The sequence below is a fragment of the Salmo trutta genome, chromosome 18 (assembly GCF_901001165.1).
Source record: "Salmo trutta chromosome 18, fSalTru1.1, whole genome shotgun sequence".
Classification (NCBI taxonomy): Eukaryota; Metazoa; Chordata; class Actinopteri; order Salmoniformes; family Salmonidae; genus Salmo; species Salmo trutta.
In genome coordinates this window covers 6,477,724-6,504,228 of record NC_042974.1, presented here as the reverse complement: position 1 = coordinate 6,504,228, position 26,505 = coordinate 6,477,724, and the positions used below count along the sequence as shown (strand labels likewise).

At 45.5% G+C, this 26,505-nt stretch overlaps 1 protein-coding gene across 3 annotated transcripts in view; it reads left to right on the top strand.

Annotated features, from left to right (window-relative positions):
- slc35f3b (solute carrier family 35 member F3b) overlaps positions 1 to 24,519 on the top strand; it is a 209,973-nt gene extending 185,454 nt beyond the window's left edge. For 2 of the 3 annotated variants that reach the window (XM_029697599.1, XM_029697600.1), the window contains 6 exons: positions 1,034 to 1,142; positions 1,456 to 1,566; positions 14,075 to 14,200; positions 17,699 to 17,891; positions 20,287 to 20,376; positions 20,867 to 24,519. In XM_029697599.1, coding sequence (XP_029553459.1) covers positions 1,034 to 1,142; positions 1,456 to 1,566; positions 14,075 to 14,200; positions 17,699 to 17,891; positions 20,287 to 20,376; positions 20,867 to 21,105 — 868 coding nt within the window. In that variant the 3' untranslated portion in view covers positions 21,106 to 24,519. The remainder of the gene's footprint in view (positions 1 to 1,033; positions 1,143 to 1,455; positions 1,567 to 14,074; positions 14,201 to 17,698; positions 17,892 to 20,286; positions 20,377 to 20,866) is intronic. The other variant, XR_003867578.1, reaches the window with a different exon arrangement.
- Positions 24,520 to 26,505: the final 1,986 nt, after the last annotated feature.

Here is a 26,505-nt window from a genome sequence, read left to right as displayed (position 1 = left end):
TCTGAGTACAGCGCTTTAATATCAAAACAAGCCATACAGATACCCGCCATTTTGGAGTCAACAAAAATGACAAAAATGACATTATAAATATTCACTTACCTTTGATGATCTTCATCGGAATGCACTCCAAGGAATCCCAGTTCCAGAATAAATGTTTGTTTTGTTCGATAAAGTTCATCTTTATGTCCAAATACCAGCATTTTGTTCGCATGTTAAGTTCACTATTCCAAATGCAAGGCACGCGCTTACTAAGTCCAGACGAAAAGTCAAAAAAGTTATACTACAGTTTGTAGAAACATGTCAAAAGATGTATAGAATTAATCTTTAGGATGTTTTTATCATAAATCTTCCATAATATTCCAACCGGACGATTCCTTTGTCTTCAAAAAAGAAAAGGAACACAGCTAACTCTCACGTGAAGGCGCGCCATTGAGCTCATGTCATTTTCTCAGTCATCTTATTCAAATGGCTCTTATTCTCTCCCCAGTCACAGTAAAAGCATGAAACAATGTTCTTAAGACTGCTGACATCTAGTGGAAGCCTTAGGAAGTGCAAAATGACCCCATTGACACTGTATACTGGATAGGGAATCACTTGAAAAACTACAAACCTCAGATTTCCACACTTCCTGGTTGGATTTTTTTCTCAGGTTTTTGCCTGCCATATGAGTTCTGTTATACTCGCAGACATCATTCAAACAGTTTTAGAAACTTCAGAGTGTTTTCTATCCAAAGCTACTGATAATATGCATATCCTACCTTCTGGGCCTGAGAAGCAGGCAGTTTACTACGGGCACGCTTATCATCCGGACGTCAAAATACTGCCCCCTACCCCGATGAAGTTAACAAGAACTTTGTGAAGTGGTTGAAAAACGAGTTTTAATGACTCCAGCCTAAGTGTATGTAAACTTCCGACTTCAACTGTACATGTACCTGTGTGCTGTGCACGTGTGTCTGTTTTTGTGTGTGCGTGTGTGTGCGTGCGTGCGTGCATGCATGCCTGTGGGTGTTCATCTGTGTGTGTTCCTCTCTAGGGAATGTTGTCGGTTCTTCGGGGACGACGGGCTGACAGCCAAGGTGTTCTTCACTAAGGTGGCTCCGTTTGGCTTGTTGTGGATCCTCACTAACTACCTGTACCTTCAGGTACTGTGCTGCTTTCCCCATCCTGGGGGGGGGATTGTGTGTGTGTGTGTGTGTGTGTGTGCGTGTGCGTGTGCGTGTGTGTCAGGTTAGGGACTGTGACAGTATTGTATAGTGCCTGCAAGTGTAACAGGTGTCACTGTGCTAGCTTAGCGGTATAGCTTCCTTCACCATCCCTGTCCCCTTACTGGACTCAAACTATTGATCCTCTGCTTCAAAAACACACTTAGCCAACTACACCACCGAAAATCTAGCAATTGGGCGAAGCAGGTGGAGTCATTTTAAGCTGTGGCATGTAATCTTGTCTCTAACACAGGCCCTGAGGAAGATCAACACTACAGACGTGTCAGCTCTGTTCTGCTGCAACAAGGCCTTCGTATTCCTGCTCTCTTGGATCGTACTGAGAGACCGCTTCATGGGCGTCAGGGTGAGTTACAGTGTGTGCGTGTGTGTGTGTGTGTGTGTGTGTGTGTGTGTGTGTGTGTGTGTGTGTGTGTGTGCGCGTGCGTGTGTGTGTGTGTGCGTGTGTGTGTGTGTGTGTGTGTGTGTGTGTGTGCGTGCGTGCGTGCGTGCGTGTGTGCGTGCCTGTGATGCACAAAGTCTGTCAGGAGATGTCCAGGGAACCTACGAAGAGATAACATTCTGACTGGAGATTCCTCCAGGTGCAGTGAGGGAAACAAGTATTTGATCCCCTGCTGATTTTGTATGTTTGCCCACTGACAAAGAAATGATCAGTGTATAATTTTAATGGTAGGTTTATTTGAACAGTGAGATGTCAAAAATGTTATAAATTGATTTGCATTTTAATGAGGGAAATAAGTATTTGACCCCCTCTCAATCAGAAAGATTTCTGGCTCCCAGGTGTCTTTTATACATCGAGCTGAGATTAGGAGCACACTCTTAAAGGGAGTGCTCTAATCTCAGCTTGTTACCTGTATAAAAGACACCTGTCCACAGAAGCAATCAATCAATCAGATTCCAAACTCTCCACCATGGCCAAGACCAAAGAGCTCTCCAAAGATGTCAGTGACAAGATTGTAGACCTACACAAGGCTGGAATGGGCTACAAGACCATCGCCAAGCAGCTTGGTGAGAAGGTGACAACAGTTGGTGCGATTATTCGCAAATGGAAGAAACACAAAAGAACTGTCAATCTCCCTCAGCCTGGGGCTCCATGCAAGATCTCACCTCATGGAGTTGCAATGATCATGAGAACGGTGAGGAATTAGCCCAGAACTACACGGGAGGATCTTGTCAATGATCTCAAGGCAGCTGGGACCATAGTCACCAAGAAAACAATTGGTAACACACTACGCCGTGAAGGTCTGAAATCCTGCAGCGCCCGCAAGGTCCCCCTGCTCAAGAAAGCACATATACATGCCCGTCTGAAGTTTGCCAATGAACATCGGAATGATTCAGAGGACAACTGGGGGAAAGTGTTGTGGTCAGATGAGACCAAAATGGAGCTCTTTGGCATCAACTCAACTCGCCGTGTTTGGAGGAGGAGGAATGCTGCCTATGACCCCAAGAAAACCATCCCCACCGTCAAATATGGAGGTGGAAACATTATGCTTTGGGGGTGTCTTTCTGCTAAGGGGACAGGACAACTTCACCGCATCAAAGGGACGATGGACGGGGCCATGTACCGTCAAATCTTGGGTGAGAACCTCCTTCCCTCAGCCAGGGCATTGAAAATGGGTCGTGGATGGGTATTCCAGCATGACAATGACCCAAAACACACAGCCAAGGCAACAAAGGAGTGGCTCAAGAAGAAGCACATTAAGGTCCTGGAGTGGCCTAGCCAGTCTCCAGACCTTATTCCCATAGAAAATCGGTGGAGGGAGCTGAAGGTTTGAGTTGCCAAACGTCAGCCTCGAAACCTTAATGACTTGGAGAAGATCTGCAAAGAGGAGTGGGACAAAATCCCTCCTGAGATGTGTGCAAACCTGGTGGCCAACTACAAGAAACGTCTGACCTCTGTGATTGCCAACAAGGGTTTTGCCACCAAGTACTAAGTCATGCTTTGCAGAGGGATCAAATACTTATTTCCCTCATTAAAATGCAAATCAATTTATAAAATTTTTGACATGCGTTTTTCTGGATTTTTTTGTTGTTGTTCTGTCTCTCACTGTTCAAATAAACCTACCATTAAAATTATAGACTGATCATTTCTTTGTCAGTGGGCAAACGTACAAAATCAGCAGGGGATCAAATACTTTTTTCCCTCACTGTATGAGTAGATAAGAGTTCATTTCAGGGCTAGATAAAAATGTATCCTAAATGAAGACCACAGACTCAGTGTTAGTTGGACTAGCTAGGTCCTACCTAATTAAGACCACAGACTCAGTGTCAGTTGGACTAGCTAGGTCCTACCTAATTAAGACCACAGACTCAGTGTCAGTTGGGCTAGCTAGGTCCTACCTAATTAAGACCACAGACTCAGTGTCAGTTGGACTAGCTAGGTCCTACCTAATGAAGACCACAGACTCGGTGTCAGTTGGACTAGCTAGGTCCTACCTAATGAAGACCACAGACTCAGTGTCAGTTGGACTAGCTAGGTGCTACCTAATTAAGACCACAGACTCAGTGTCAGTTGGACTAGCTAGGTCCTACCTAATGAAGACCACAGACTCAGTGTCAGTTGGACTAGCTAGGTCCTACCTAATTAAGACCACAGACTCAGTGTCAGTTGGACTAGCTAGGTTCTACCTAATGAAGACCACAGACTGAGTGTCAGTTGGACTAGCTAGGTCCTACCTAATGAAGACCACAGACTCAGTGTCAGTTGGACTAGCTAGGTCCTACCTAATGAAGACCACAGACTCAATGTCAGTTGGACTAGCTAGGTCCTACCTAATTAAGACCACAGACTCAGTGTCAGTTGGACTAGCTAGGTCCTACCAAATTAAGACCACAGACTCAATGTCAGTTGGACTAGCTAGGTCCTACCTAAATAAGACCACAGACTCAGTGTCAGTTGGACTAGCTAGGTCCTACCTAATTAAGACCACAGTCTCAGTGTCAGTTGGACTAGCTAGGTCCTACCTAATTAAGACCACAGACTCAGTGTCAGTTGGACTAGCTAGGTCCTACCTAATGAAGACCACAGACTCAGTGTCAGTTGGACTAGCTAGGTCTTACCTAATTAAGACCACAGACTCAGTGTCAGTTGGACTAGCTAGGTCCTACCTAATGAAGACCACAGACTCAGTGTCAGTTGGACTAGCTAGGTCCTACCTAATTAAGACCACAGACTCAGTGTCAGTTGGACTAGCTAGGTCCTACCTAATGAAGACCACAGACTCAGTGTCAGTTGGACTAGCTAGGTCCTACTTAATTAAGACCACAGACTCAGTGTCAGTTGGACTAGCTAGGTCCTACCTAATTAAGACCACAGACTCAGTGTCAGTTGGACTAGCTAGGTCCTACCTAATTAAGACCACAGACTCAGTGTCAGTTGGACTAGCTAGGTCCTACCTAATTAAGACCACAGACTCAGTGTCAGTTGGACTAGCTAGGTCCTACCTAATTAAGACCACAGACTCAGTGTCAGTTGGACTAGCTAGGTCCTACCTAATTAAGACCACAGACTCAGTGTCAGTTGGACTAGCTAGGTCCTACTTAATTAAGACCACAGACTCAGTACCCTCTCTGTGCTGGCGAGAGAGCTGACCTGGGTTCAGAAGAGTTGAGGGTGTGGGGAACTGACCTGGGTTCAGAAGAGTTGAGGGCATGGGGAGCTGACCTGGGTTCAGAAGAGTTGAGGGCATGGGGAACTGATCTGGGTTCAGAAGAGTTGAGGGCATGGGGAACTGATCTGGGTTCAGAAGAGTTGAGGGCAAGGAGAGCTGACCTGGGTTCAGAAGAGTTGAGGGCCAGGAGAGCTGACCTGGGTTCAGAAGAGTTGAGGGCCAGGAGAGCTGACCTGGGTTCAGAAGAGTTGAGGGCATGGGGAACTGACCTGGGTTCAGAAGAGTTGAGGGCATGGGGAGCTGACCTGGGTTCAGAAGAGTTGAGGGCATGGGGAACTGATCTGGGTTCAAAAGAGTTGAGGGCGTGGGGAACTGATCTGAGTTCAGAAGAGTTGGGGGCATGGAGAACTGATCTGGGTTCAGAAGAGTTGAGGGCAAGGAGAGCTGACCTGGGTTCAGAAGAGTTGAGGGCGTGGGGAACTGACCTGGGTTCAGAAGAGTTGAGGGCATGGGGAGCTGACCTGGGTTCAGAAGAGTTGGGGGCATGGGGAGCTGACCTGGGTTCAGAAGAGCTGGGGGCATGGGCACAGTTTTGGGACTATTTCATTAAGCCAGGTAAACTCAATCAAGTTGTGGGCATTCAGAAGATAACCTGTACTGCAATGCAGAAAAAAACATTTGCTTTCAAGTGAATGTAACTGCTCCATCAGGGCTGGGGGATAGTTCATTAAGGGTCATTGTTAGATAATTGTTAATGAACTTGGACCTCGGTGTCACTCTGGGAGAGAGTTTGTCAAATGAACAATGTACCTTGCAGCACCAAAGGTATTCTGAAATGTAGCTATAAGTAAGTTGCTGGATACAGTGCCTTGCAAAAATATTCACCCCCCTTGGCATTTTTCCTATTTTGTTGCATTACAACCTGTAATTTAAATAGATTTTTATTTGGATTTCCTGTAATGGACATACACAAAATAGTCCAAATTGGTGAAGTGAAATGAAAAAAATAACTTATTTCAAAAAATTCAAAAAAATGTAAAACTGAAAAGTGGTGCGTGCATATATATTCACCCCCTTTGCTATGAAGCCCCTAAATAAGATCTGGTGCAACCAATTACCTTCAAAAGTCACATAATTAGTTAGATAAAGTCCACCTATAATAAAGTCCATCTGTTCTGAAAGGCCCCAGAGTCTGCAACACCACTAAGCAGGGGGCACCACCAAGCAAGCGGCACTATGAAGACCAAGGAGCTCTCCAAACAGGTCAGTGACAAAGTTGTGGAGAAGTACAGATCAGAGTTGGGTTATAAAAAAATATCAGAAACTTTGAACATCACACGGAGCACCATTAATTAAACTAAGAGTGGCCAGAAAAACTCCCCAAACATATGAAAGAAGGTACTCTGGTGAGATGAGACTAAAATGTAGCTTTTTGGTCGTCAAGGAAAACGCTATGTCTGGCGCAAACCCAACACTTCTCATCACCCCGAGTATACCATCCCCACAGTGAAGCATGGTGTTGACAGCATCATGCTGTGGGGATATTTTTAATCGGCAGGGACTGGGAAACTGGTCATAATTGAAGGAATGATGGATGGCGCTAAATACAGGGAAATTCTTGAGGGAAACTTGTTTCAGTTTTCCAGAGATTTGAGACTGGGACGGAGGTTCACCTTCCAGCAGGACAATGACCGTAAGTATACTGCTAAAGCAACACATTTAAATGTCTTGGAATGGCTTAGTCAAAGCCCAGACCTCAATCCAATTGAGAACCTGTGGTATGACTTAAAGATTGTTTATCACCAGCGGAACCCATCCAACTTGAAGGAGCTGGAGCAGTTTTTCCTTGAAGAATGGGCAAAAATCCCAGTGGCTAGATGTGCCAAGCTTATAGAGACATACCCCATGAGACTTGCAGCTGTAATTGCTGCAAAAGGTGGCTCTACAAAGTATTGACTTTGGGGGGGTGAATAGTTATGCACGCTCAAGTTTTCTGTTTTATTGTCTTATTTCTTGTTTGATTCACAATAAAACATATTTTGCATCTTCAAAGTGGTAGGCATGTTGTGTAAATCAAATGATACAAACACCCCAAAAATCTATTTTCATTCCAGGTTGTAAGGCAACAAAATAGAAAAAATGCCAAGGGGGGTGAATACTTTCGCAAGCCACTGTAGAACCAAGCTAAGGATGTCCTGGCTGGCTGAGAGTTCCCTTCTCTCTGCAGTGGTACTGAAAAGCCTAATGTGGAAACTGAAGTGTGTCCTTGTAATGACATGATTTATATATGATCTTCTGAACTGGAACTGTTACCTCTCAGAGAGATAGAGAAGACAGAAAGGAGTCTTGATGTAGAGCGGGATTCCCGGGTCGCCATCGGAACCCGACAGAGAAGTGTGCAGCGTGGTCGGAATGCTTCATGCTGCTGGTCAGAAAGACAAATTCAGGATAAAAATATTATTTTATTCCCGCAAATGATTGTATAATAGTTGTATTGCAGTATGCAATCTCACAGGAGTGGGCTCAAACTCATTTGAAGCAGCCCAGACAAAAAAATCACGGTAAGAAAAATGATGTCCCGCACTGACCTCTGTCTTGATGAACCTGTAGCCTACATTTAGAACTCCCTGGCTAGGTCCCAGGCAGTCCCCGTATTCAGAGTAGAAAGACTGATTTAGCATCAGGTCCCCCTGGCCATATAATCCTATTCATTATGATCTCAAAGGTCAAACTGATCCTAGATCAGCCCTCTTATATGTATTCATCATCTTGGAACGCCTTACAAAATACTTTTAAACTGGAAGAACTTGTACCAATTGGTATTTTTAAATCACTGATGAATGATCTTGAGACTGATTCCCTGACCTGTCAATGTTTTTAATTTGCTGTTTTTGATTTTGTTATACTCTTGTGAATTCTATGGTTTTTACTAGATTACTTGTAATTTTTCATGTTGTTTGTCTGTAATTTTTGTAATGACTTGGTGCTGCCTATCTTGGCCAGGACGCTCTTGAAAAATAGATTTTAAATCTCAATGAGCCCTTCCTGGTTAAATAAAGGTTTAATAATAAAATAAAATACATTCTGAGACGTTTTCTAAATACAAGTTCAGGTCTCTCTTGCAAAATATGTTTGATCTCACTGTGACTAATCCGGATAAATGAATGAATGTGTGTATGTATGTACTATTTGTGTGAATAACTGGAGGGAAGATCTGGAAGGAAAACACCTAATCGGAATGTCTCTTTCTCTCTCTCTCTCTCTCTCTCTCTCTCTCTCTCTCTCTCTCTCTCTCTCTCTGTCTCTGTCTCTTTCTCTCTTGCTCTCCCCATCTTTCACCCCCTCTCTCCCCCCATCTCTCCCTATGTCTCCTCTCTTTCTCTCTCTCTCTCTCTCTCTCTCTCTCTCTCTCTATCTATCTATCTCTCTCTCTCCCCCATCTTTCACCCCCTCTCTCACACTCTCTCTCTCCCCATCTTTCACTCTCTCTTTCTCTCTCTCTCTTTCTTTCTCTCTCTTTCTTGCTCTCGCTCTCTCCCTCTCACTCTCCCCATCTTTCACCCCCTCTCACTCTCCCATCTTTCACCCCCTCTCTCTCCCCCATCTCTCCCCCATGTCTCCTCTCTTTCTCTCTCTCTCTCTCTCTCTCTCTCTCTCTCTCTCTCTCTCTCTCTCTCCCATCTTTCACCCCCTCTCTTACACTTTCTCTCTCCCCGTCTTTCACTCTCTCTCTCACTCTCTCTCTCTCTCCTCATCTTTCACTCTCTCTCTCCCCCATCTCTCCCCATGTCTCCTCTCTCTCTCTCTCTCTCAGTCTCTTTCTCTCTCTCTCGCTCTCTCTCTCACTCTCCCTCTCTCACACTCTCTCTCGCTCTCACTCTCCTCATCTTTCTCTCCCTCTCTCTCACCCATCTCTCTCCCATAACTCCCCTGTCTCTTTCTCTCTTTCTCTCTCTTGCACACTCTCTCTCTCACTCTCCCCATCTTTCTCACCCTCTCTCCCCCATCTCTCCCCCATGTCTCCTCTCTCTCTCTCTCTCTCTCTCTCTCCCTCTCTCTAATTCTCTCTCCCTTCTCCCTCCTGTCATTCCCTCTCCCTCTCTTACTCTCTCTCTCTGACTGTTGATGGGTATTGCAGTGTTTTGATGTCTGCAGTAATGCGGAGGATCTTGGATGGGCTTTCCTTCATATGAAAATGAAGAGAGAAGGGGAGAGGATACGAGGGGGAGAGGCTGGGGAGAGTCCAATCATCCCTTTGAAGTATGACAGTGTTCTGGTACTTAGCTTGGGCTATTTCATGGGTGAGGTGGGTGGATAGTTGTCAGTAGGAGAATGGTTTATAAGGGATGGCATCTGTCCCGTACTGTACCTACTGTGCCTTCAGAAAGTATTTATACCTCTTGACTTATTCTACATGTTGTTGTGTTACAGCCTTTATTCTAATCCACACATAGACATGGCTAATTATTGCATTGCAAAAAATAATGGAATCCATTTTAGAATAAGGTTGTAACATAACAACATGTGGAAAACGTCAGGAGGTCTGAATACTTTCAAAATACACAGGTAACTGCCAAAATAAAGGAAACATAAACATAAAGGGTCTTAATAGGGCGTTGGGCACCACAAGCCAGAACAGCTTCAATGCACCTTGGCATAGAATCTACAAGTGTCTGGAACTCTATTGGAGGGATGTGACACCATTCCTCCATGAGAAACAACATCATTTGGTGATTTGTTGATGGTGGGAAACGCTGTCTCAGGCGCCTGCTCTAGAATCTCCCGTAACCGTTCATTTGGGATGAGATCTGGTGACTGAGACGGCCATGGCATATGGTTTACATCGTTTTCATGTTCACCATTCAGTGACCACTCGTGCCCTGTGGATGGGGGCGTTGTCATCCTATGGGGGCATAGCCACGGTAGACAAAGTAATGGCCCTAAACATGATGCTTAATGAACTCAGGAACCACACCTGGGTGGAAGCACCTGCTTTCAATACACTTTGTATCCCTCATTTACTCACGTGTTTCCTTTATCTTGGCAGTTACCTGTATATCTCTGAGTATATTGTATCTCAGAGTCCTGTATCTCTCTCCTGTAGTTGTATGTTGTTATGGAGAGGTGTGAGAGTAACCTAGGCTTTTAGCTCAGCAAGCTAGCACACGAGACCCATCCAGGTTCCAACCCAATCAGTCACACACACATTTCTCAGCTGGGGTTTTGTCTTTTCATTTAACCTTTATTGAACTCGTAAAGACCCTTGGGGTTAGAAAGGTCTTCTGTGAGTGTGGCCTGGTGTTGTGGTGGAGTGGTGGGAGTGACAGACTGCCTCAGCACAGCCCAGACCCAGACTTGGTCCATTTCCCCATTCCCTGACCTTGGGTTTGCTGACACAGCAGTGTGTGAGAAAGGAAAACAAATTGCCGTGTCCAATCACTGAGGGGTCCATGTCCCAGAAAACCAAGCAGCAAAGCAGCAGGCTTTCTCAGAGAAACAAATCTCGGTAGAGAGGTAACTGACCATAGAAATATAATCAGGGGTGCAACTTTCACTGGGTAGGTTGGCTAGGCTGTTTGGGGTGTGTATCCGAATGGATCAAAAAAACCCTGAATAGAATTACCATGTCAGCCATATTGAGTATACCCATGGGTCTTCCAGTCAGATTACCATGGTATTTATTTCTGGGACTGACATAGCTGGCGTTTCTAGAGAACGGACATCCCCATTCAAGTCAGCGTTGCTCAATGGGTTGACCTGGCAGGTCAGTCTATTTTTATGTAGCTAGAGAGGTGACTGAAAGGCAGGCAGCCTGCACTGCAGAAAGAGAGAGAGAAGGAAAGAGGGTGAGAGAGAGAAGGAAGGAGAGAGAGAAAGAGGGTGAGAGAGAGAGGGTGAGAGAGAGAGGGTGAGAGAGAGAGGGTGAGAGAGGCTGAGAGAGAGAGAGAGAGAGGCTGAGAGAGAGAGAGAGAGAGGCTGAGAGAGAGAGAGAGAGAGAGAGAGGCTGAGAGACAGAGAGAGAGAGGCTGAGAGAGAGAGAGAGAGAGAGGCTGAGAGAGAGAGAGAGAGGCTGAGAGAGAGAGAGAGAGGCTGAGAGAGAGAGAGAGAGGCTGAGAGAGAGAGAGAGAGAGAGAGAGTCTGAGAGAGAGAAGGAGAGAGAGAAAGAGAGGGTGAGAGAGGCTGAGAGTGAGAGAGGCTGAGAGAGAGAGAGAGAGGCTGAGAGTGAGAGAGGCTGAGAGAGAGAGAGAGAGAGAGAGAAAGAGAGGGTGAGAGAGGCTGAGAGTGAGAGAGGCTGAGAGAGAGAGAGCGGCTGAGAGAGAGAGGGGGGGGGGGTGGGGGGGTTACCCATGGTACCCCTTGACTCTGTCCAGGCGTAACCAGTGTTTAATTTGCGCCACATCCTGCCAGAACTGGATCCGGCACCTATTTTAAAATGTTTTTATTCGTTCCGGTACCTTAGAGGCCCCAACTCACCCCACTCTAACGCTCACTTTTTGTTCCGGCATCTCCCGATTTACAAATGAAGTACCGGTCATAACCACACGGATAGTTTATCTTCCTGACACCTCTCTAATGCAGTGCTAATCCACTCAGCTGGTCCAAGCCAAGTCCATATTCATTACACACACACACACACACACACACACGTACACACACACAGCCCATCAATCCTTTCCTGTATGGGAGACTGTCTTTGCTGATTGGAAAGCACTGGGCCCTGGACCAGATAGTATATGATTATCATGACTGTGTTTGTGTTTGTGCAGGTAGTTGTGTGTGTGTTTGCATTGTGTTCACCATTACACCAGTAACAGACATTACTGTGGGAGGGAACGGCTGGAGAAAAGGGAGGGGGAACGGCTGGAGGAAAGAGCTGGAGGAAAGGGAGGGGGAACGGCTGGAGGAAAGGGAGGGGGAACGGCTGGAGGAAAGGGAGGGGGAACGGCTGGAGGAAAGGGAGGGGGAATGGCTGGAGGAAAGAGCTGGAGGAAAGGGAGGGAACAGCTGGAGGAAAGGGAGGGGGAACGGCAGGAGGAAAGGTAGTGGGAATGACTGGAGGAAAGGGAGGGGGAACGGCAGGAGGAAAGGGAGGGGGAACGGCTGGAGGAAAGGGAGGGGGAATGGCTGGAGGAAAGGGAGGGGGAACGGCTGGAGGAAAGGCGAGGGGGAATGGCAGGAGGAAAGGGAGGGGGAATGGCTGGAGGAAAGGGAGGGGGAATGGCTGGAGGAAAGGGAGGGGGAACGGCTGGAGGAAAGGGAGGGGGAACGGCAGGAGGAAAGGGAGGGGGAACGGCTGGAGGAAAGGGAGGGGGAATGGCTGGAGGAAAGGGAGGGGGAACGGCAGGAGGAAAGGGAGTGGGAATGACTGGAGGAAAGGGAGGGGGAACGGCTGGAGGAAAGGGAGGGGGAACGGCAGGAGGAAAGGGAGGGGGAATGACTGGAGGAAAGGGAGGGGGAACGGCTGGAGTAAAGGGAGGGGGAACGGCAGGAGGAAAGGGAGGGGGAATGGCAGGAGGAAAGGGAGGGGAACGGCTGGAGGAAAGGGAGGGGGAACGGCAGGAGGAAAGGGAGGGGGAACGGCAGGAGGAAAGGGAGGGGAACGGCTGGAGGAAAGGGCTGGAGGAAAGGGAGGGAACAGCTGGAGGAAAGGGAGGGGGAACGGCTGGAGGAAAGGGAGGGGGAACGGCTGGAGGAAAGGGAGGGGGAACGGCAGGAGGAAAGGGAGGGGAACGGCTGGAGGAAAGGGAGGGGAACGGCTGGAGGAAAGGGAGGGGGAACGACTGGAGGAAAGGGAGGGGGAATGGCTGGAGGAATGGAAGGGTGAACGGCTGGAGGAAAGGGAGGGGCAACGGCTGGAGGAAAGGGAGGGGGAATGGCTGGAGGAAATGAAGGGGGAACGGCTGGAGGAAAGGGAGGGGGAACGGCTGGAGGAAAGGGAGGGGGAATGGCTGGAGGAAAGGAAGGGGGAACGGCTGGAGGAAAGGGAGGGGGAACGGCTGGAGGAAAGGGAGGGGGAACGGCTGGAGGAAAGGAAGGGGGAACGGCTGGAGGAAAGGGAGGGGGAACGGCTGGAGGAAAGGAAGGGGGAACGGCTGGAGGAAAGGGAGGGGGAATGGCTGGAGGAAAGGAAGGGGGAACGGCTGGAGGAAAGGGAGGGGGAACGGCTGGAGGAATGGAAGGGTGAACGGCTGGAGGAAAGGAAGGGGGAACGGCTGGAGGAAAGGGAGTGGGAACGGCTGGAGGAAAGGAAGGGGGAACGGCTGGAGGAATGGAAGGGTGAACGGCTGGAGGAAAGGAAGGGGGAACGGCTGGAGGAAAGGGAGTGGGAAGCGAAAGACAGGGACAAACAACAACTCTGTCACTCTGACACACACACAAGGACACGCACACACATGCACACACACACAAGGCCATTGGGGCGTGAACCTGTTCAGTGCTACTGTAAGGTTCTCCGACCGTAACTTACCACCCTGGCTGGGCTCAAGGCTGCTCCAGGTTTTACTACCTGCCTTAGGCAATGTCACAAATTACACCATATTCCCTTTGTAGTGCACTACTTGTGACCAGGGCCCAGGGGAATAGGGTGCCATTTGGGACACATTCAGTACTTACTGTTTGATGATCTGATCTCAGACCAGTATAAAAGTAAACCAGAAGTGGATCCTGGTGTGTCAAGTCTGATTGATGCTCTCAAACCAGTGTAGAAGTACATCTGATTGATGCTCTCAAACCAGTGTAAAAGTACATCAGAAGTGGATCCTGGTGTGTCAAGTCTGATTGATGCTCTCAAACCAGTGTAAAAGTACATCAGAAGTGGATCCTGGTGTGTCAAGTCTGATTGATGCTCTCAAACCAGTGTAAAAGTACATCAGAAGTGGATCCTGGTGTGTCAAGTCTGATTGATGCTCTCAAACCAGTGTAAAAGTACATCAGAAGTGGATCCTGGTGTGTCAAGTCAACAGTGACTCATCTTTCTAAGTAGTAAAATGTATTTATGGTAGATTAAACTGCAGTTGAGATACTTCTAGTTTCACACTATGAATATATCCAGATTGAATTCAAAGTGAAAGAATTCAACCTTTAACCTAACCATATAGTAGCTTCATGTCCACATCCCGGTTCAACCCTCCCCTACCTCCTTCTACACTATCCTATCCAATAAAATGGAAGCAGTGCCCCGCTCCTTAAAAAACCTGCATGGTGGTTTATATTGTAATATGTCCTCTCCACCTTTCTGTGCAGATCGTGGCGGCCATCTTTGCCATCGCTGGCATCGTGATGATGACGTACGCTGACGGTTTCCACAGCCACTCTGTCATGGGTATCACCTTCGTTGTGGCCTCCGCTTCAATGTCTGCACTCTACAAGGTACTTCTCTACTCTATGAACAAACACACACACATTCACACCCGCCCGCACGAACACACACACATTCTCACACACAGGACACATTTGTTTGCTTAACTGTGAGACATGGTACAGTCTTCTCTTAAAAGTAGGACAGAGTCAAAGGAAAACCTCATCCTTTGTGGTTGGAAGGAATAAATACATGGTTATTCTTTGTGGTTGGAAGGAATAAATACATGGTTATTCTTTGTGGGCGGAAGGAATAAATACAGGGTTATTCTTTGTGGGCGGAAGGAATAAATACAGGGTTATTCTTTGTGGTTGGAAGGAATAAATACATGGTTATTCTTTGGTTGGAAGGAATAAATACATGGTTATTGTTTGTGGTTGGAAGGAATAAATACAGGGTTATTCTTTGTGGTTGGAAGGAATAAATACAGGGTTATTCTTTGTGGTTGGAAGGAATAAATACATGGTTATTCTTTGTGGTTGGAAGGAATAAATACATGGTTATTCTTTGTGGTTGGAAGGAATAAATACATGGTTATTCTTTGTGGTTGGAAGGAAGTGTGTCAGTTCTGAGACCTTGTATGTGTCTCCATTTTTCTTTTCTCCTTCAGTGAGATGAAGATGTCCTCAAAACGTTTCAAAGAATAAATCACCCAAACATCCTCCTTTATGAGATACACATTAGGAACAACATTAGGTCTCATGTAAGGAGTCTTTGTGCATACAGGGACAAGCTCGTGAGTCTCCTTAGATTTGTTCCTTATATAATCAGGTAACAGGAGACTAGATTGGATATTATGAAATACTATGAAGCATTCTAAAACATCTGGGCTGGGCTAAAGGGGCCGTAATTGTGGTATGTAGTTTGGTGTTTCATTTGATAGACTTGCAGATGTTCAGACTGTGACAGGCAGATCCTTATAGATTCTGAAGGGACAGATGGATGGATGTGTGGGGTATGTAGTTTGGTGTTTCATTTGATAGACTTGCAGATGATCAGACTGTGACAGGCAGATCCTTATAGATTCTGAAGGGACAGATGGATGGATGTGTGGGGTATGTAGTTTGGTGTTTCATTTGATAGACTTGCAGATGATCAGACTGTGACAGGCAGATCCTTATAGATTCTGAAGGGACAGATGGATGGATGTGTGGGGTATGTAGTTTGGTGTTTGTGCATTGATAGGGCTCCAGAACCTGACGTCCAGTGTCAGTATGATGGCCAAGTATATAGCCAAGTTGGACAGACAGGCAGGCAGGCAGGCAGGCAGGCAGGCAGGCAGGCAGGCAGGCAGGCAGGCAGGCAGGCAGGCAGGCAGGCAGGCAGGCAGACAGACAGACAGACAGACAGACAGACAGACAGACAGACAGACAGTATATCAGCGTTGCCAAAACACGTTTTCCTAGAACTACACAGCTGATTCAAATAATGAACTCATCATAAAGCTTTGATTATTTGGATCAGCTGTGTAGTGCTAGGGCAAACACCAAAACGTGCCCCACTTATGGTCCCTAGGACCGAGTTTGGGAAACACTGGTGACTGCCCGTGGAGGACAGACAGACACAAAGAGGGGGTGATGGGTATATAATATGGCTGCTCTGTGGCATCTCCTGTTCTATAATATGGCTGTTCTGTGGCATCTCCTGTTCTATAATATGGCTGTTCTGTGGCATCTCCTGTTCTATAATATGGCTGCTCTGTGGCATCTCCTGTTCTATAATATGGCTGCTCTGTGGCGTCTCCTGTTCTATAATATGGCTGTTCTGTGGCATCTCCTGTTCTATAATATGGCTGTTCTGTGGCATCTCCTGTTCTATAATGTGGCTGTTCTGTGGCGTCTCCTGTTCTATAATATGGCTGTTCTGTGGTGTCTCCTGTTATATAATATGGCTGTTCTGTGGCATCTCCTGTTCTATAATATGGCTGTTCTGTGGCATCTCCTGTTCTATAATATGGCTGCTCTGTGGCATCTCCTGTTCTATAATATGGCTGTTCTGTGGCATCTCCTGTTCTATAATATGGCTGTTCTGTGGCATCTCCTTTCTATAATATGGCTGTTCTGTGGCATCTCCTGTTCTATAATATGGCTGTTCTGTGGCATCTCCTGTTCTATAATATGGCTGTTCTGTGGCATCTCCTGTTCTATAATATGGCTGTTCTGTGGCATCTCCTGTTCTATAATATGGCTGTTCTCTGGCGTCTCCTGTTCTATAATATGGCTGTTCTGTGGCATCTCCTGTTCTATAATATGGCTGCTCTGTGGCATCTCCTGTTCTATAATATGGCTGTTCTGTGGCGTCTCCTGTTCTATAATATGGCTGTTCTGTGGCGTCTCCTGTTCTATAATATGGCTGTTCTGTGGCGTCTCCTGTTCTATAATATGGCTGTTCTGTGGCATCTCCTGTTCTATAATATGGCTGTTCTGTGGCGTCTCCTGTTCTATAATATGGCTGTTCTGTGGCGTCTCCTGTTCTGTGGCGTCTCCTGTTCTATAATATGGCTGTTCTGTGGCGTCTCCTGTTCTGTGGCGTCTCCTGTTCTATAATATGGCTGTTCTGTGGCGTCTCCTGTTCTGTGGCGTCTCCTGTTCTATAATATGGCTGTTCTGTGGCATCTCCTGTTCTATAATATGGCTGTTCTGTGGCATCTCCTGTTCTATAATATGGCTGTTCTGTGGCGTCTCCTGTTCTGTGGCGTCTCCTGTTCTATAATATGGCTGTTCTGTGGCGTCTCCTGTTCTGTGGCGTCTCCTGTTCTATAATATGGCTGTTCTGTGGCATCTCCTGTTCTATAATATGGCTGTTCTGTGGCATCTCCTGTTCTATAATATGGCTGTTCTGTGGCGTCTCCTGTTCTATAATATGGCTGTTCTGTGGCGTCTCCTGTTCTATAATATGGCTGTTCTGTGGCGTCTCCTGTTCTATAATATGGCTGTTCTGTGGCGTCTCCGCTGTCACAATGGCCTAATGTGGTCAACAGACAGCGGTGGCAGAGTGCCAGGCCTGGGAGACGGTTGGCAGGTACTGCCTCTCTCTTTGGTCTGCCCGCATGTTCTCGTTAAGGGGGGTGAATGTATGAGGTACCTACAGTACCTGATAAATCAACTCCCTCCCTCCTATCACTCTCCTCTCTCCCTTTCCCTCTCCCCCCTGATCACCATCCCCTCTTTGTTTTTACACTGCTGCTACTGTTTATTATCTATGCATAGTCACTTTACAAATTACCTTGACTAACCTGTACCCCCGCACATTGACTCGATAGCGGTACCCCCTGTATATACCCTCGTTATTGTTATGTCATTTTCTTGTGTTACTTTTTCATTTAATAATTTTTTTAAACTTTAGTTTATTTAGTAAATATTTTCTTAACTCTATTTCTTCAACTGCATTGTTGGTTAAGGGCTTGTAAGTAAGCATTTAACGGTAAGGTCTACACCTGTTGTATTTGGCGCATGTGACAAATACAATTTGATTTGATTCTATTTGTCTCTCTCTTCCTCTCTCCACAGGTGCTCTTTAAAATGGTCCTGGGCAGTGCCAAGTTTGGGGAGGCGGCGCTCTTTCTGACGATCGTCGGCGGGGCTAATTTTGTGTTCATCAGCTTTGTGCCAGTCATCCTGTACTTCACCCATGTGGAATACTTTGGTTCTCTTGAGGACATCCCCTGGTTATACCTCTGTGGGGTAGCAGGCCTGCTCTTTGGTAAGCACTGACTTCTGTAGATTACTTTCAGTGTGGAGACTGATGCAAACCTGCAACCAGTGTGGAGACTGATGCAAACTTGCAACCAGTGTGGAGACTGATGCAAACCTGCAACCAGTGTAGAGACGTATGCAAACCTGCAACCAGTGTGGAGACTGATGCAAACCTGCAACCAGTGTGGAGACTGATGCAAACCTGCAACCAGTGTAGAGACTGATGCAAAACTGCAACCAGTGTGGAGACTGATGCAAACCTGCAACCAGTGTGGAGACTGATGCAAACCTGCAACCAGTGTAGAGACTGATGCAAACCTGCTACCAGTGTAGAGACTGATGCAAACTTGCAACCAGTGTAGAGACTGATGCAAACCTGCAACCAGTGTAGAGACTGATGCAAACCTGCAACCAGTGTAGAGACTGATGCAAACCTGCAACCAGTGTGGAGACTGATGCAAACCGGCAACCAGTGTGGAGACTGATGCAAACCTGCAACCAGTGTAGAGACTGATGCAAACCTGCAACCAGTGTAGAGACTGATGCAAACCTGCAACCAGTGTAGAGACTGATGCAAACCTGCAACCAGTGTGGAGACTGATGCAAACCTGCTACCAGTGTGGAGACTGATGCAAACCTGCAACCAGTGTGGCGACTGATTCAAACCTGCAACCAGTGTAGAGACTGATGCAAACCTGCTACCAGTGTGGCGACTGATTCAAACCTGCAACCAGTGTAGAGACTGATGCAAACCTGCTACCAGTGTAGAGACTGATGCAAACCTGCAACCAGTGTAGAGACTGATGCAAACCTGCTACCAGTGTAGAGACTGATGCAAACCTGCTACCAGTGTAGAGACTGATGCAAACCTGCAACCAGTGTAGAGACTGATGCAAACCTGCTACCAGTGTAGAGACTGATGCAAACCTGCAACCAGTGTAGAGACTGATGCAAACCTGCTACCAGTGTAGAGACTGATGCAAACCTGCTACCAGTGTAGAGACTGATGCAAACCTGCAACCAGTGTAGAGACTGATGCAAACCTGCAACCAGTGTGGAGACTGATGCAAACCTTCAACCAGTGTGGAGACTGATGCAAACCTGCAACCAGTGTGGCGACTGATGCAAACCTGCAACCAGTGTAGAGACTGATGCAAACCTGCTACCAGTGTAGAGACTGATGCAAACCTGCAACCAGTGTAGAGACTGATGCAAACCTGCTACCAGTGTAGAGACTGATGCAAACCTGCTACCAGTGTAGAGACTGATGCAAACCTGCAACCAGTGTAGAGACTGATGCAAACCTGCTACCAGTGTAGAGACTGATGCAAACCTGCTACCAGTGTGGAGACTGATGCAAACCTGCTACCAGTGTGGAGACTGATGCAAACCTGCTACCAGTGTGGAGACTGATGCAAACCTGCTACCAGTGTGGAGACTGATGCAAACCTGCTACCAGTGTAGAGACTGATGCAAACCTGCTACCAGTGTAGAGACTGATGCAAACCTGCTACCAGTGTAGAGACTGATGCAAACCTGCAACCAGTGTAGAGACTGATGCAAACCTGCTACCAGTGTAGAGACTGATGCAAACCTGCTACCAGTGTGGAGACTGATGCAAACCTGCTACCAGTGTGGAGACTGATGCAAACCTGCTACCAGTGTAGAGACTGATGCAAACCTGCAACCAGTGTAGAGACTGATGCAAACCTGCTACCAGTGTAGAGACTGATGCAAACCTGCTACCAGTGTAGAGACTGATGCAAACCTGCTACCAGTGTAGAGACTGATGCAAACCTGCTACCAGTGTGGAGACTGATGCAAACCTGCTACCAGTGTAGAGACTGATGCAAACCTGCTACCAGTGTGGAGACTGATGCAAACCTGCTACCAGTGTGGAGACTGATGCAAACCTGCTACCAGTGTGGAGACTGATGCAAACCTGCTACCAGTGTGGAGACTGATGCAAACCTGCTACCAGTGTAGAGACTGATGCAAACCTGCTACCAGTGTAGAGACTGATGCAAACCTGCTACCAGTGTAGAGACTGATGCAAACCTGCAACCAGTGTAGAGACTGATGCAAACCTGCTACCAGTGTAGAGACTGATGCAAACCTGCTACCAGTGTGGAGACAGATGCAAACCTGCTACCAGTGTGGAGACTGATGCAAACCTGCTACCAGTGTGGAGACTGATGCAAACCTGCTACCAGTGTGGAGACTGATGCAAACCTGCAACCAGTGTGGAGACTGATGCAACCCCCCCCTCCCGCCCACCCAATGAATTGAGTTAATAAACTGCATTGAAAAGTTGCCTTTTACTTGCTGACTAGTTCCTCTTTTTGACTGTGAGTAAAATAGTTGTAGTTAATAAGTAAAGTTTGACTTTTTCTCCTCCACAGCTTTCAATATCCTGGTGAACTTTGGCATTGCCGTCACGTACCCCACATTGATCTCTCTGGGCATCGTCCTGAGTGTCCCTGTCAATGCCAGTAAGTCTCTGCTCCTTCTCCTCCAACTCTACTGTGTCCTTGTCCTTTTCTCCAGATATGTATCCCATCCAGTGGAACAACCTTAACTCAGGCCGGGATTCAATTATAGGAGTTGTGGTTTTTAAAGGTAATGTTACCGCGTTCACAGAGATCCCATTCACGGTACACGCTGCATAAGTCGGCTCAATGGGAAATTACCTTTAAAAGCTGCATTGCCCATAATCCGCGATCAAATTGAATCATGTAAGCATTACAGTTTTGAAAACATAGCTTGTCCAAAAGAAAAGTGGTCTCTTGACACAACTTACCCCGAGTGAAACAAGGATGTCTCAACTTCCCCCTTTGTCTCAACTTCCCCCCTCTCCCCTAGTGTTGATCCAGATTGATTTGTTGTGTTAATGTTATAGCACTTCTGTCAGCGTTGCGTTATGAAGGCCTGATCATTGGTTAAGTTTTAGGTAATATAACCCCTTGTTATGTTGTGTTCCAGTGGTTGACCTGTACACGTGTGAGATCCACTTCAACGCAGTGCGTCTGATCGCCGTGTTGATCATCTGCCTGGGCTTCCTGATGTTGCTACTTCCAGAGGACTGGGACCAGTGCTTCATCCAGCTCCATGCTAAGCTGCAGAGTAAACGGGAGGAACCAGCCGAGGAGGAGGCAGGGCCCGGCTCCAGCCTCAACTGGAGCAGGAGAGCAAGGACCTCCATGTCTACCTTTCCACACTGACCACCGTTAAATGTGGAAGGACGGATGGATGGACGGACACACTGAAACAGACAGACAGAGGCAAACACGCACATGAATGGATGAATGAACAGATGGACAGATACAGACACACATACAGTGTACACATGCGCACACACGCACGCACACACACACACACACACACACAAACACAGTCCACCTTGGACACTTGATTGCCATGATGACCTGCATGGTTGACCTCTGCCCTCTCTCTCTCTTTCCCCTTCCCTCTCACTAGTTTCTGCCTGGAAACCTTTCTGTTGGTCTATCAGTCCGTCTGGGTCTGTTCAAGACCTTTTCATTTCACTGCAAAAAGCACTCATATCAGTGTTTGTTCATTTCACAATCAACAAACAATTATTTCCTACTTCACCTCCACCATTTTAGAAGTCATCAGAGTTGGTGCATGGGCTCACGTCATTTAGCAATACCTCAGTCATTCCATTGGACTGATGCATTTATTTACATCACACCTGGGAAGACTTGCGAACTTGCCTTTGCTTTTCAAAAGACAAGGATAGATTGACAGACTAATAATTGTTCCATTTTTTGTCCATTTTTGTCAGACTGATGATGGACTTTCTGGCTTTAACATCATGTTCCCATCAACCTTCAAGATCCAAAGAAGAAGAAAACCAGGAGAGACAGAGTTCTAGTGGGCATGTCCCTGTTGTCCCTCAGGTGTCAACTTAATGGCAAATACCTGGTTTTAGTGCACTGTAGATCTCCACAGCCCAATTCCAAACAGACGCAAGCTCCTAAACCCTAGCCCCTAAACCCTAGCCCCTAAACCCTAGCCCCTGCTACTTTGGCAGTTCATGTAGATCTGAAAAGATTAGATAGGTATAATCAGTAAGGTAATGGTTCCATATTGTCCTCTATTAGATAGGTATAATCAGTAAGGTAATGGTTCCATATTGTCCTCTATTAGATAGGTATAATCAGTAAGGTAATGGCTCCATATTGTCCTCTATTAGATAGGTATAATCAGTAAGGTAATGGTTCCATATTGTCCTCTATTAGATAGGTATAATCAGTATGGTAATGGTTCCATATTGTCCTCTATTAGATAGGTATAATCAGTAAGGTAATGGTCCCATATTGTCCTCAGAATTTCCACCATATTGCTTACACCTTTTCAATTCTCTTAGATCTTCACAACTGCATAGGGGGTAGGGGCCGATTTGGGATTTGACGTTAATTCACATTTTGGTTGCCCTCCAGCTCAGGAGCCTGTAGATGTTAGGGTGTGAAGGAATCTGTCTGGGCTTTTCACTATCAAGCTGAGCCATGAAACGTCTCTCTGTGCCTCCAGCAAATGAGAAGAGCCAGAGCCAGCTACAGCCACACTGATTGGCCACCTGCTGTGATACACGTCCCCCATAGGTCAGATCCAGAGCTCCAGCTGGTTCCAGGCTGGCACCCTCAGATCCAGAGCTCCAGCTGGTTCCAGGCTGACACCCTCAGATCCAGAGCTCCAGCTGGTTCCAGGCTGGCACCCTCAGATCCAGAGCTCCAGCTGGTTCCAGGCTGACACCTTCAGATCCAGAGCTCCAGCTGGTTCCAGGCTGGCACCCTCAGATCCAGAGCCCCTGCTGGTACCAGGCTGACACCCTCAGATCCAGAGCTTCAGCTGGTTCCAGGCTGACAGCTTCAGATCCAGAGCTCCAGCTGGTTCCAGGCTGACACCCTCAGATCCAGAGCTCCAGCTGGTTCCAGGCTGACAGCTTCAGATCCAGAGCTCCAGCTGGTTCCAGGCTGACAGCTTCAGATCCAGAGCTCCAGCTGGTTCCAGGCTGACACCCTCAGATCCAGAGCTCCAGCTGGTTCCAGGCTGACACTCTCAGATCCAGAGCTCCAGCTGGTTACTGGCTGACACTCTCAGATCCAGAGCTCCAGCTTTTTCCAGGGCTGACACTCTCAGATCCAGAGCTCCAGCTGGTTCCAGGGCTGACACCCACTGCTCAGTCCCATGGCTTCAGTCACGACACGCCAGACCAGCCAAACTTAACCAAGCAGCTACATTTGAATTATTTCAACGTCATTTCAACCTCCATAGCTACCACTAAGCCTCTGCTTTGATACCTGTCGGTAGGTTTCCCACCTTTAAAGTCACCTTGTCATGAAGCAGACATACTATAGTGGTATACTCTGTCAGTTAGCCAGTGTTGCAGCAGCACTAGCCTGGGTTCCAGTCAGTTTATGCGCTCTTACCAACTCCTTATAGAATTGTCACGGCTTGGGAGTTGGAAAGAGAACAACCAGATCTGGGATCAGGCTAATGACACACGGAGACAAATCAAACTGCAAGTGATTATCTGTAAGGGTGTTGTCTCCTGTGCAAACCTTATCCCAAGATGCACAGCCAGGGGTGGGTAGAAATGATTACTCTGGCTGTGGCGTTTTGGTTGAGGCCCCGTTAAGGAAGTCCCATTGAAGTCATAGGGAGATCTGCTACAACATGTTCTGGCTGTGGCGTTTTGGTTGAGGCCCCGTTAAGGAAGTCCCATTGAAGTCATAGGGAGATCTGCTACAACATGTTCTGGCTGTGGTGGGATCCAGCTTTGTCTTTAAGATACTGTGTTCATTTATTCGATTGATTATGTTTCTAAGGCAAGTTAACCACTGTGAGGACTCTTCAGGGTTACTGATGAGGTAACGAACCGAGCAAAACACAAACCACAATGTTGGCGCGGCTTCAAACAGGACGTGGGCAGAACCTCTGCCTTGTTGTGAATGTATACATGACCACTGTTCAACACTCACCATGTGCTATCTATCTTTTCTATTTCTTCGGAGACTGGACATGCTACAGCCTCACTACAACGACAACAACCATTCTTCTTGCACTCATCCTTCTTGAACGAACTCTGTGATGCATCTTATTAAAAAATGGACATGTTTTTCTATTTCTGCGTTTAGTTTGACCACTGATGTGAAGGGACAGCGAGTGACTGACATGCCATCTACAGTACAAGCATGCAGAGATGACCAGATATAACTGCGCAGTCCAGTCCATTCACTTCACTGCCTATTCTTTTTGTTCTGCAATAGACTACAGGGTTGAGTTCAGTTCCATTTCAATTCAGTCAATTCTGGAAGTAAACTGAAATTCCAATTCTCCTCATTGACAAGCATTGAGGAACATTTTAATTGAAGTTTGGAATTGGAATTTCAGTCCTAAGTTGGCTGAATTGTAATGTACTGAGGCCAACCCTGAATAGAAGTACTACATCAGCACTGTAATCTCCCATTGTCATTCTTGGTAATGACAATATAATAATGATATTGTATTCCTCTGGAATTATTGCTAGACATAACTGTAAACCTTTGTAAGGAATGAAGCTGACTTTTCCACTGAAATAATAAATGCAACATATGATTATCACATCAGAAGAAGAATAGAGCGTGGTTGGATTACATGACGACACGGTGGGTTAGATCACTTCTGGGGTTAGATCACTTCTGGGGTTAGATCACTTCTGGGGTTAGATCACTTAGTTCTTCAACAAGTGTAATCACATGTACTATATAACACATGTTCTTTTTGAATACATTTATTTGTTTACTGGATTAGTATAAAATATGTATCTCACACTGAAGTTTTTTTTAACAGGATTTGCAATGTGCGTCTTAGAATGTGTTGAATTGTCCCTATATGTTGGACATGTGAAAAAGAAATACATATACTAAGGAAGTAGACAGAATAACAGATTTCATTTACAAAGGAACTAGACAGAATAACAGATTTAATTTACACAGGAACTAGACAGAATAACAGATTTAATTTACACAGGAACTAGACAGAATAACAGATTTAATTTACACAGGAACTAGACAGAATAACAGATTTAATTTACAAAGGAACTAGACAGAATAACAGATTTAATTTACAAAGGAACTAGACAGAATAACAGATTTAATTTACACAGGAACTAGACAGAATAACAGATTTAATTTACAAAGGAACTAGACAGAATAACAGATTTCATTTACACAGGAACTAGACAGAATAACAGATTTAATTTACAAAGGAACTAGACAGAATAACAGATTTAATTTACACAGGAACTAGACAGAATAACAGATTTAATTTACACAGGAACTAGACAGAATAACAGATTTAATTTACACAGGAACTAGACAGAATAACAGATTTAATTTACACAGGAACTAGACAGAATAACAGATTTAATTTACAAAGGAACTAGACAGAATAACAGATTTAATTTACAAAGGAACTAGACAGAATAACAGATTTAATTTACACAGGAACTAGACAGAATAACAGATTTAATTTACAAAGGAACTAGACAGAATAAGAGATTTAATTTACACAGGAACTAGACAGAATAACAGATTTAATTTACAAAGGAACTAGACAGAATAACAGATTTAATTTACACAGGAACTAGACAGAATAACAGATTTAATTTACACAGGAACTAGACAGAATAACAGATTTAATTTACACAGGAACTAGACAGAATAACAGATTTAATTTACACGGGAACTAGACAGAATAACAGATTTAATTTACAAAGGAACTAGACAGAATAACAGATTTAATTTACACAGGAACTAGACAGAATAACAGATTTAATTTACACAGGAACTAGACAGAATAACAGATTTAATTTACACAGGAACTAGACAGAAGAACAGATTTAATTTACAAAGGAACTAGACAGAATAAGAGATTTAATTTACAAAGGAACTAGACAGAATAACAGATTTAATTTACACAGGAACTAGACAGAATAACAAATTTAATTTACTAAGGAACTAGTCAGAATAACAGATTTCATTTACAAAGGAACTAGACAGAATAACAGAGATAATTTACAAAGGAACTAGACAGAATAACAGATTTAATTTACACAGGAACTAGACAGAATAACAGATTTAATTTACTAAGGAACTAGTCAGAATAACAGATTTCATTTACAAAGGAACTAGACAGAATAACAGATTTAATTTACAAAGGAACTAGACAGAATAACAGATTTAATTTACACAGGAACTAGACAGAATAACATATTTAATTTACAAAGGAACTACACAGAATAACAGATTTAATTTACACAGGACCTAGACAGAATAACAGATTTAATTTACACAGGAACTAGACAGAATAACAGATTTAATTTACAAAGGAACTAGACAGAATAACAGATTTAATTTACAAAGGAACTAGACAGAATAACAGATTTAATTTACAAAGGAACTAGACAGAATAACAGATTTAATTTACACAGCAACTAGACAGAATAACAGATTTAATTTACAAAGGAACTAGACAGAAAAACAGATTTAATTTACAAAGGAACTAGACAGAATAACAGATTTCATTTACACAGGAACTAGACAGAATAACAGATT